We start from the raw sequence: 12,181 nt of genomic DNA, 5'->3' as shown, positions 1-12,181 counted from the left end.
CTGGGTCTCGTCCCTCTGCCGCTCTCACACTTAGTCAGGACGTAATTCATCCATTTCCGGGCAAAGCTTATATACTTGTCTCCTATCTTCTGTTTAAACTCACCAGACATCAAACGAACAACTTCTTTATGATACTGTAAAAAGATTTCATGTATATCAAAATTAAGAAGAAAACAATTACACAAATACTTAACACACTGTATAATGCTGTTTAATTTTTTTTCTAAAAACAAAAAGCAAAAGCCAGTGAACTTTACATATGGTAAAAAGAGTATGAAGAGTTACAGAGAAAATAATGTCTTCAAGTGCAATTTCAAAAGGTCTTACTCATAAGCTTAAATCTAAAAACTGGGTAACTATCTGACAGTTTAAAAGTAACCCAACATTTCTGACATCCAGCAAGGGTGTAAGATGACATTCTGGACTAAGCTGTGATTACAATCATGGGATCATGAGATGTGCCGTGCAAGATTCCCAGTGCTTTCTGTCAGTAAGTTACAAAGCTGTGGCCAAACTGTACCGTGCTTTGCCTCTTATTTTGTACCTACCTCGAACCCGAAATTGTACCCTTGGATCATGGCTTCTCGGTAATACTGCTGCAGTGTAGCAGACTCAGATTCATCAACTTCAGCATCAAATTCTGAAGTGAACATGTGGTCCACTCGGTCAATGGCATCACTTATTCGGTTGCAGAGCTCTAAGGCATCATTCTAAAGAATCCCAAACCATGATTAATCCGAAATGGAACAGATCACACGTGTCTGTCCTATTTTAGAGGAAGATTCCTTTCATCATCACACAGACACTGACCACTGTGATACGGTACAGTCATATTTATTTTGGTTATTCAAAAGTAATGACAGAAGAAGAAAACAAGTTTGGTGTTTTTACTTGTTTTAGGTATTCTTAAGGCCTGATGAAATACAAGAGCAAAACAACCCATTTGAAATACCATGCCTGATTATATGGTGGTCTTTGAATAGATGCTTACAGCCCAACATTTCTGCACATCAACCACAGCTGTGTCTCCCCTTGGTGCTTGCTCAAGTGTTAGCAGGATTTCAGCGCCATAGAGTAAACTACTGATATGTTTCTAATAGACCTCTACAGTGTTATGAGTCACACTGTCCTTCTCGTCCCCCTCAGGGTGGTTCTCAGCTGGGACCAATTTTGCCACCCCAGGGGACACGGGCGATGCTGGAGATAGTTCTGGCTGTCCAATGTGGGGAGGGGTGGGCAGAGACTTGTGAAACCTACTGGCATCCACTGTGCAGAGGTCTGGGACGCTGCCAGACACCCTACAACACACAGTGTGTGCTGTGCTTAGTCACGCCTCACTCTTTGTGACCCCGTGTACTATAGCCCGCCAGGCTCCTCTGTGCATGGGGGTTTTCCAGGAAAAAATACTGGAGCGGGTGGCCCTGTCCTCCTCCAGAGGATCTTCCCAACCCAGGGATCGAACCCAGGTCTCCCGCACTGCAGGTGGATTCTTTATCATCTGAGCCACAGGACAGTTCCCCAAACAATTACTGACTGGCCCCAAGTGTCAACAGTACGGGGGTTGGAGAGCCCTGCCCTAGCACAAGTTTTGTTGTCTTCCCTAATCAACAGTACAACAGCTCCAAACTCGGTTCCCTTTCCACTCACCCTTCAGTTCAGTCGCTCAGTCATGTGCTCAGTCGTGTCCGACTTTTTGCGACCCCATGAATCGCAGCACGCCAGGCCTCCCTGTCTGTTACCAACTCCTGGAGTTCACCCAGACTCACGTCCATCGAGTCAATGATGCCATCCAGCCATCTCATCCTCTGTCGTCCCCTTCTCCTCCTGCCCCCAATCCCTCCCAGCATCAGCGTCTTTTCCAATGAGTCAACTCTTCGCATGAGGTGGCCAAAGTACTGGAGTTTCAGCTTCAGCATCATTCCCTCCAAAGAAATCCCAGGGCTGATCTCCTTCAGAATGGACTGGTTGGATCTCCTTGCAGTCCAAGGGACTCTCAAGAGTCTTCTCCAACACCACAGTTCAAAAGCATCAATTCTTCGGCGCTCAGCCTTCTTCACAGTCCAACTCTCACATCCATACACGACCACAGGAAAAACCACTCACCCTTAAACACACACAAATGTAATGACCCTTTCCCAACTGGGACTCCAGATGTGCTGTGACACGGGATTTCCCAGTGCTGTTTAAGTCTGGATGTTGGTCAAAATTCAATTTGGTGATGTACTCTCTGCTCTTTCTCTTTTCTTTTAATGTTAGCATATTGAAAATAAGCTAGATAACTCTCTAATGAATATCTGTATTATTTATTTGTACATAACGAGCAGCTTATTTTGTTAACAAATCCTTTGAACTTGAGACGAAAAGTGAATGCTTTCGGCAAAACATTAATTGGCGCTGTGAGCAGGGTTTGTGAGACAAATGCCACTCTCTAAGGAAAAAGAGATTAAGCTTGATAAAGTTTTTATTCCCAGTTGGGATGATTCACCTTATTGCTCGTTAACTAGCGAATGGGACGTATTCACTAGATTATGTGAGAACGAACCTTAAATTAAAGCGGGCCAAACTTTTAAAGGGCTTCCCTGGTAGCTCAGCTGGTAAAGAATCCGCCTGCAATGCAGGAGACCTGGGTTCGATTCCTGGGCTGGGAAGATCCACTGGAGAAGGGAAAGTCTGCCCAATCCAGTATTCTGGCCTGGAGAATTCCATGGACTGTATAGCCCATGGGGTCGCAAAGAGTTGGACATGACTGACCAACTTTCACTTTTCAAGCGAGTCCCCTATACTGTATTCCAAAATCTTCGATGACTCTCTGGGGCTTAGAATATGAAATTCAGAATCTCCCAATGGTCTGATTTTTGCCCACCTGATTTTTTACCAGCCGCATCCCCCACTCCTTCCCACTGTATATATCAGGATCCAACCAAACCAGACTGATGCTCTGTGAGTGTTCTCATGACCCTGATCCATGGACACCACGCCCCAATGTTTCTCTCACTGGTACCTTCCCAACCTACACCTTCAGAAATCCTCCCCAGCTGCAGTGCCTCCACGGCAGCAATCCCCAGCTGCTACTGGGAGGACCTAGTCTCCCCTCCTCTGTGCTGCAGTGTGACAGGTCAGATCCTTAAGGCTACACACTTTTCAAGCCCAAGAATAATCAACATCGTATACAATTCTGTACTCTCCAGAATTCATTAACTCAAACCAAGAGAAAAAACAAAAGTCCCCTGCCCTGGTATTAGAATGGGGTGATAATCTATAAAGGGGCCTTTCCTGGTAGCTCAGTAGGTAAAGAATCCGCCTGCAATGCGGGAGACTTGGGTTCAATTCCTGGGTTGGGAAGATCCCCTGGAGAAGGGAACAGCTACCCACTACTATTCTGGCCTGAAAATTCCATGGACTGTACAGTCCATGGGGTCGCAAAGAGTCAGACATGACTGAACGGCTTTTACTTCACAACGTATAAAGGAGAATGTTTACAGCTAAATAAGGCGAAACAGACTGGCAGAACAAAAACAAACGTTTATCAAACTACTTGTAATTTCAAGAAGCGCTTCTTCAGGAAGCAAAGCTGTGATGTGACAGAAAACTGATGGCTTGTGGGACAGTGATGGATGAAGTACAAAATAAAAAGTGGGGGAAAATGGGAAATAATGGGAAGAAAAGGCAAGGCTCTAGCTTGTCATGAACTCTGAAGGCCTTTCTGCCTGTCCACAAGCCACAACTGGCTTTCTCTATTATCATCAATTTGACTGAATCATCTATTAAGTGAAACAATAAATATTTTTTTAAATTACACATTTTTGACAGACGGTACCTCTAGTAAATACTGGTAACTGCTAAAGGAGAAATAAACTGGGTTAGGAAGGAGGAGACCAGGTCCAATACTAACCAAACACGTGACCTTAAGAAGTCACATAACTATTCAAATTTTCACCCTTTCCAATTCTACTGTTCCACTGTTCCAAGGAAGATGCAGGAAAAATTTTAACTTAGACGCGGGAAAAGTGGGAAGAGGCAGAGAAGGGGGAGGACAGTTTAAGAGTTCAAGTCCCTGGAATACTTAGGTTAGAACACACCAACTCTTCCCTTGCATTGTACCAAATACAAATAAACTACAGCTAAGATAGAGGTGAGGATGAAATACCTTCAGCTGCTGCAAAGCTTTGGCGATGACGGGCTGACTGGAAGTCTGCTCCTGGCGTAGGGTCATGAGTCCTTCGATGGACTGCTGGAAAGCTTTTCTATGGATTATGAGCTGCGCAGAGTGCATGACAACTAGTAGAAGATTGTCCACCTGGGAAGAAAAGCCAGCACGGGGCTCAAACACAGGCCCAGTCAGCTGTCCGCTCTAGTTCAACCCCCAGGCCCCAAACACCACCAGCCCCGGGGCCCCCCAGCCAGCAAGCACCTGATGAGAAAGTACGTCTTTGGACTAGAGCCGTTCCCCCGGAGCAGTGCAGCGGGCACCGACAGCTACACTCTCCAGCACGACAGGGAGAAATCCCACGGGATGGTGGGCAGGCAGTGTCTGAAGTATGCTAGAACGCCAAGACACCACCCTCCTGGAGCAGAGACTGAGAGCGTGTGTATGCACTGGAGCAGCGTGTGAAGATGGGAAATGCAGGAGTAAGGATGGGACAGGATGAGGGGCCTTGTATAAAACAGAAACCAAGACTGAACTACTTGTGCTCTTTTAAGCGACGGTCACCGCGGTATTCGGAGTAGACCTGTGATGAGACGTGTGAGAGTGAGGACCACTCTGGAAGTACCTAAACGAGCGCCAGACGACAGGGGTGGAAGGCGAGGCTCGCAGCAGGGAAACCAGAAGTGGGGCCCCACGCAGTGCAGGAAAGGGGCGGTCAGCCCCCACCCAGGAGCCCGGCCCCACGCAGAGCAGGAAAGGGGCCGTCAGCCCCCACCCAGGAGTGCCTCCGGGGAGGCAGAAGGAGCCCACTGACTGGAAAGGCTTCGGGCCGGGGGGAGCCGCCTAAGTGGAGGAGGGCGGAGGCTGGACGTTTATGAACGGCCACATCCTGGCTTAAACACCGGAATGGATGGAACGCCAGTCACTGAGACAGGCGGACACGTGGTGCTGGGGGCAGTCGGCCGGGCTGTACAGGCTGAGCTCAAGGCGCAGGTGTGCACTCACCGCTGCTCCAGAGCTGAGCACAGAGGTGGGAGGAGGCTTCTTACAGTTTGTGTGTGTGTGTTACCTGGAGAAGAACTGCTGTCTGATGCTGGACGGCAAGGTTCCGCTGCTCGACAGTGTGAACAGCTATGTGTATGCTCACATCCCCTCCCTCTGGGACCTCCACGCCCCTATCCCACCCTCTAGGCCATCACGGAGCACCGAGCTGAGCTCCCAGGGCTACACAGCAGCTCCCCACTAGCTGTCTGTCTTGCACACGGAAGCGAATGTATATCAGTGTGATGCTCTCTGAACACAGCGGCCTGAGAGGCTTCTTACAGTTTTAGTTACTGAGGCACACAGACTGTCATAGGATCACTGCCAGGTAGGCAGCTGACAACCTGACTACACAGAAGAAGGGAGTCAAGCAGCCAGTAAGAAGGTAAAAAGTTTGTCTTGTTTAGAGTGATTAGCCGCTAAATCAACACTTGGAGAGCTGAGATGTCTGCAACGACAAACTAAATGAGGGAGACAATTCCTTCCGGTCACGGGTGGGTGCCTCTAACTTACGTACGTGGCTGAAGTGAGGAAAGATAAAAACATCTCAAATACTTCAGTACAACTAAAGAATTTCCCAGAATATTTTAGTACAGTAAGGAAACAAAATCATCAAAACATCAAAATCTAAGCAATACGTGTTTCTGGGACTTCCCCAGTGGCTCGGGGGTAAAGAATCTGCCTGCAATGCGGGAGACCTGGCTTCAGTCTCTGGGTTGGGAAGATCCCCTGGAGAAGGGAATGGAAACCCACTCCAGTATTCTGGCCTGGAAAATCCCATGGACAGAGGAGCCTGGGGGGCTACAATCCATGGGGTCAAAAAGCATCTGGGACGTGACTGAGCGACTTAAACAACAACAGTGACAATAACAACACTGCCTCCAGGCAGGGCGGGGAAGGCGCGGCAGCGAGACGGACCTGCATGCTTCTCAGGGTGTCCACCGTCTCCACCGGAGGCACGACCTTGACAGGCTGCGCCTCCCAGGCGGCCCAGCTGGCCTCCGAGTCTGGAGTGCGGTCACCATGCTTGGTCAAAAGTAGATAGTCGTCAATTAGTGCTTCATCTGAATCTTTGGAGCAGTCCTTCCCTGTAGCTGCATTGAGTAACTGCAAAATAATGCTCTTCTCCTCAGCAAGAGCGTCTGGAACAAACACCTGCAAGTTTTCTAAGCCAGGAATCTGTACCTGGAAGAGAAACAATCCAAAATCCTGAATTAAAGAACACCATCTATTATAGAAATGTCACTGTGCATGTTTTGGGTTTTTCATCTGTAGCCTTAAAACAAGTTAGTAAGCATGAGGAACTCTGCTTCTCTGCTTATAGTACTGGGAAACCATGGGGCAGCCTTAAAACGGGGCCCACACATCGACTGCAAAGCCTACCACGTTTACTACCTACGTCTTTAAGTTGAATTTCTGTTTAGAGTAAGAAAGGTAAAATAACTCTGCCGCCTGAACTACGCACCTTAACGTACTGCTTTGCTTTCAGAACGTCCAGAAGGTCTCTAACCGGGGCCGAGAGTATGAACTCCGCAGCTATTTCCAGGTCCTAGGATCACAGTTACAGAGAAACTTCTTTAGGGTTAGCTTTTAAAAAAATAAACAGAGTTTGACAGAAAACAACAAAATTCTGTAAAGAAATTACCCTTCAATTAAAAAATTAATTAATTAAAAAAAAAGATAAAAGAAAAAAATAAGTAACAGCTCGTCAGGACTGTGATCGCACCTTTCTCAGCATCTTGGCAAACCCCAGTGCCTTGGAGGCTCGTTCCCTGGCCTCGTGGAAGAGCTCCTTCAGTGCTCGGCTGACCTCTATAACCGACCTCCTGCCAGGCGGACAGAAACCCAGTTAGAATGCACGAGGGCACGCCAAGAAATACACAATAAAGACAGAGCAAATTCCAACTCACGTTAATAAAGACTGAAGATTTTAGAAACAAGCAATTATTACGAATACACTCGAAATATGCTGCAGCTTGCTCCCCCAGTTTTCTAGAAAGTACTTCCAGAGACCAGGTGCACTGAACAACCTGCACAGGGCAGTGTGCCCCATTTCCTCAAAGCTTCACTCAGCTCCGTTCAGTCGCTCAGTCATGTCTGACTCTTTGCGACCCCATGGACTGCAGCACGCCAAGCTTTCCTGTCCATCACCAACTCCTGGAGCTTGCTCAAACTCACGTCCGTCGAACAGGTGATGCCATCCAACTATGTCATCCTCTGTCGTCCCCCCGTCTCCTCCTGCCTTCAATCTTTCCCAGCATCAGGGTCTTTTCCAATGAGTCAGTTCTTCGCATCAGGTGGTCAAAGTATTGGAGTTTCAGCTTTAGCATCAGTCCTTCCAATGAATATTCAGGACTGATCTCCTTTAGGAGAGACTTGTTTGATCTCCTTGCAGTCCAAGGGACTCTCAAGAGTCTTCTCCAACACCACAGTTCAAAATTAACAATTCTTTGGTGTTCAGCTTTCTTTATAGTCCAACTCTCACATCCATACATGACTACTGGAAAAACCACAGCTTTGACTGGATGGACCTTTGCTGGCATTTCATTAGGGTTTCATTAGGATACATAAAATACTTTTGCCACCTGATGCAACTGAGAGCTGACTCACTGGAACAGACCCTGATGCTGAGAAAGACTGAGAGGAGAAGGGGATGACAGAGGATGAGATAGTTGGATGGCATCACCGACTCAATGGACATGAATTTCAGCAAACTCTGAGAGATAGTGAAGGGCAGGGAAGCCTGGCGTGCTGCAGTCCATGGAGTCGCAAAGAGTCAGACACGACTTAGCGACTGAACAACAACATTAGGGTAACTCGTGGAGCAGGAATTAGGTACTGGACTCTCGGCTCATAATCTAACTAAAAAGGAGCAGTGAGCCAGGAAATGTTTAACACCAGCACCCCCTAAACTATTATCTTGGGTGGTGTTTGCCAATTTTCTCAGTGTGGATACACCCATCATAGCAGTTTTCCATCCACCAATAGGACGTCACTGAGCTGTGACTTGGGGGTGTGCACGACCCACAGGGGTGCCCTGGAGCCGGGACAGTCAGCCCCACACATCACTGCGTGTGAACCCCCTTTCTTGATCCATCCCCAGTAAACGATCAGAGCACTGTAAGAGCCATTCTCTAGTTCACCACCCCAGTGACTGAACTCGCTTATTCTGAGTCTACCATGTCAGTGCCCCAAACTGCAAGACCTTCTACGAACTGATTCATTCCATTTCTCAATAATTCAGCATTTTCCCAGGTGAGAGCCTATGTAGTAACTTCTTTCTTTAATCCTGGTATAAAGACATTCCAGTGTTCTGAAGCCCCCAAATGTGTTTTCTATCAAATTCTGGAAGGCGAGAGAAAACACCTCTAGAGAAGTTAGTTCTGCCTTAGCACTTCTTCACGTTGACTCACAGGGTACCGTTGATAACTGGCCACAAACAGCTCTATGAGTGGCACATAAGCCACAAAAACAGCACTTGAACGCGGCTCACCCTCAGCACTGTGCGCACACCACTGAAGAAAGCGCAGCAGACGAGCCGGCCGCGGCTCCACACGCTCAAGCTTCAAGCCCAACAGAAGGGGCGAGGCAAGGACAGAACAACAAAACGCACCAAAGGTCAGTTATGTGTTCACGGACCACTACAGAGGCTTTAAACGACAGAAACTAGTTAACTAAAGACAGTCCGGAACACGTGAATGAATTCTACCCTACCAGTTCTTAGTCAACGTAAACAACACCGTCTCTAAGGATTAAACAACAGTCACCTTCAAGGACAATTTCACGTAAAACCATAACTAACAGATCACACAAAAAGACAATACAGCAGTCGCACATAAATCCCTTTAGACCTAAAACCCACATTCTTCGAGCCCAACATGATTTGGCTTCAACAAGGGGCATATTGTAGGCTCACTGCCAAGAGTAAAACTACACGAAATCAGGAATGGGAGAGGAAAGGAAACGCAACTTCAACCTTATTTCATCTGAAGCGCTGCTGTCGTCGGCACTGGTCCAGAATTCCGCACAGCTCTCCTGTAAGCCAGACTCTAGAAAACTTCCTGTTGATTTCAGCAGCATTCCTGCAATGTCACTAAGGGAACAGAAGCAACAGATGTAAACCAGAGAAGAAAAACCGTCCCCACTCAGTCTAACTGGAAGGAGAAACTGCGAGATTGGGCTGTTACGTCAACAGTTCAAAATCAATGACAGTGAGGCATCTCTTTTAACATAAAATCATGACTAACATGAAAAAGTAGAAATCGCGATTGTAGATGTATCTACGTTTGTTCAACCACCAGTTTTTCATTATAAACCGTAAAGTCTTAAATTACATTCACAGTAGCTATGTAATTATCATGTTACTTCCATCTTAAATGTTTGAAATGGTATAAAAGTGGGCTCAAATATATATCAATGACAAAATATTTTTAAAGGCTCAATAAACTAAATGATAGCATAAGAAACAAAGTGAATTCCTTAAATGCAATTGCTTTTAAAACTTTCCATCACAATTTTCATAGTCAATGAACATGAACTACTGCAATCACTGATGCTTCTCATCAAGTGTACAGTCTAAATATTAGGGTTAAAATGCAAACCCAAATGTATAAAATAAATCTAAATGAGTTCAGTGAAAATTCAACAACAGCTTACCGACCTCTATGATGACAGGAGCTTATAACCTAGTGAAACAGAGCAGGTAAGTCCACAACCAACATCAGATGAGGCAGAAGGTAACTACTGGGGGAGCTGTCTGAGGGTGTGGGTTCAACAGGCCCTGCAGAACTGCAGGAACTAGAACAGCAGAGGGAAGAGGGGTTCTGTCAGGAGGAGCACGGACGAGGGAGGAGGGGGAAGGCAAGTCGAGGAAGAACAGGAAGGATGATCGAAGGGCACGAGGGTGTGTTAAGCAGGAGGCGTGTTCGTGAAGAGAAACTGCAGAGCTGGAAAGAGGGGAGTGAGGACCAGGATGGTAACCCAGCCGTGCCGGGGGAGGCCTTGGACGTCCTGCGACTGTGTGATCGCCCTCTGGTAGGCAGAGAGGGTGGGCTGTAACAGTGACCAAGTGGGAAAACAGCCTGATTAAAAACATGCCTGTGTACCAGGATATTCAGGATCAATTATTCAACAACTAATCAGGATCTGTTATGGAGTGATGAGCAGCGAACAAAAGAGATAAAATTTCTTCAGTAAATGGAGGGGAAAAAGAAGCAATAAATCAAATAAAAAAGAAAAATAGAGTACTTCAACTATTGATATGTGCTCTGGAGAGGAAAAGTTAAGGAAGAACACTAAGGTGCTCTTGCAGGTAGGAGTTTCAACTTTAAATGTGGAGAAGATAACATCTGGCCAAAGACCGACAGGAAGTGGGGAATAAGTCGTAGAAAACAGTCCAAGCACAGGGATGAGCAAGCGCAAAGAGCCTGAGGCAGGAGCAGGCCGGGCCTAGGAAGAAAAGGCAGGAAGCCACTGCGGCCGCAGAGGATGCGCAGGAGAGCCCAGGAAATGAGGACACAGAGCTCGTGAAAAGCGAGACTGTACCTGGCCTCCCGGGCCACTGTTTAGGTGCTCTCACTTTTACTTAAGTAAGGAGAACCACTGGCGTATTTCGAACAGAGGTAAAAATGGTCTGCAAGGAGATCAAATCAGTCAATCCTGAAGGAAATCAATTCTGAATATTCACTGGAAGGACTGATGTTGAAGCTGAAGCTCCAATACTCTGACCACCTGATGTGAAGGGCATACTCACTGGAAAAGACCCTGATGCCGGGAAAGAGAGAAGGCAGGAGGAGAAGGGGACGACAGAGGATGAGATGGTTGGATGGCATCACCGACTCGATGGACGTGAGTTTGAGCAAGCTCCAGGAGATAGTGAAGGACAGGGAAGCCTGGCATGCTGCAGTCCGTGGGGTCACAAGGAGTCAGACACGACTGGGCAACTGAACAACAGGAACAAAAAATGGTCTGATGTACAGTTTAACAGGATCACTGAGAATAAGCCTTAGAGGATGCAGGGCAAAAACAGACTCCTGAGGGAGCTGCTGCAGCAATACAAGAAAGAAATAACAGGCTGGGAAGAGGGGAAGCGGGCAGTGGTGAGCGGAGGTCAGATGCTGGTTACACCCCAGAGGGACAGCCACGGGAATTAGAGATGGCGCGTGAGAGAAAAATGGGGCAGGGTTAACGCCAAGACGGCTCCAACCCGGGAGAAGCAGAACACCGCCGCAACGCGACGAATACCCAGAACAAGAACCGTGCAGGTGGGCAGCCCCTCAGCACAGGCAGTGATGGGGCCCCGGAGCTTCCCAGAGCACGGGACGTGAGGCTGGCAGCCACAGACCGTGCTGAAAAGGAATCGAAGGACAAGCCAAAGATGAAAACGAACACTGACAGGTACATGAGAGGGTACAAAGAAATTAAATAACAAGAATGGGTAGTGAAATGAAACAGTAACCTTTTCAAACATCTTTTTTTTTTTTTTTTCCAGCAAAGCTTGACAGACTGAGAACAGAAGATACAAATAGAAGAAATTATAGGTGAAACAGAACAATGGAAAACTAAGGGGCAAGAGACTTTGAAAATGGCAGTGAATACACGTTTCTGTAAGGCTGACTGTGGAAACCAACATGAATAGGAAACCAGGACAGACTGGGAACCCTGGCCTGAAGCCAGCTGAGCTCTGAGACAAGAGCAAGTTCACTGTTCACTCAGAGATGGAGGAAAGCGTAAAGACCAGGTGGTCAGGGCGGAAGAGTCAACACAACATTCTGAGATACAAAGAGACCTGCGGGCTGAAGACAGTGACTTTCTGCAGGGAGAAGAGAGCTCTGTAACAGCCGAAGTCCTGAAGGGTACACACAGAGCCGGGTGGGGGCGGGGAAGGAAACGTGAGCTGGGTATAAAAGAGCTCCTAAAAAGGCAACAGACGAAACGGCCGACGCGGCAGCGAGAGAAGGGGGCACCACGGGGCGGCCGCAGGTCTTAGAGCCA

The 12,181-nt window shown here is 47.3% G+C and overlaps 1 protein-coding gene across 6 annotated transcripts in view; it reads right to left on the bottom strand.

Annotated features, from left to right (window-relative positions):
• Positions 1 to 12,181, bottom strand: part of MAP3K4 (mitogen-activated protein kinase kinase kinase 4) — a 105,089-nt gene that overhangs the window by 24,838 nt on the left and 68,070 nt on the right. For all 6 annotated transcript variants that reach the window (XM_070376985.1, XM_070376987.1, XM_070376988.1 and 3 more), the window contains exons 7-13: positions 9,165 to 9,281; positions 6,915 to 7,014; positions 6,654 to 6,737; positions 6,107 to 6,373; positions 4,148 to 4,297; positions 549 to 710; positions 1 to 134 (exon numbers count right to left, since the gene is read on the bottom strand). In XM_070376985.1, coding sequence (XP_070233086.1) covers positions 1 to 134; positions 549 to 710; positions 4,148 to 4,297; positions 6,107 to 6,373; positions 6,654 to 6,737; positions 6,915 to 7,014; positions 9,165 to 9,281 — 1,014 coding nt within the window. The remainder of the gene's footprint in view (positions 135 to 548; positions 711 to 4,147; positions 4,298 to 6,106; positions 6,374 to 6,653; positions 6,738 to 6,914; positions 7,015 to 9,164; positions 9,282 to 12,181) is intronic.

The sequence above is a fragment of the Bos mutus genome, chromosome 9 (assembly GCF_027580195.1).
Source record: "Bos mutus isolate GX-2022 chromosome 9, NWIPB_WYAK_1.1, whole genome shotgun sequence".
Taxonomy (NCBI): Eukaryota; Metazoa; Chordata; class Mammalia; order Artiodactyla; family Bovidae; genus Bos; species Bos mutus.
Note: the sequence above shows the minus strand (reverse complement) of the source record. Positions and strands in the feature narration are given on the sequence as shown.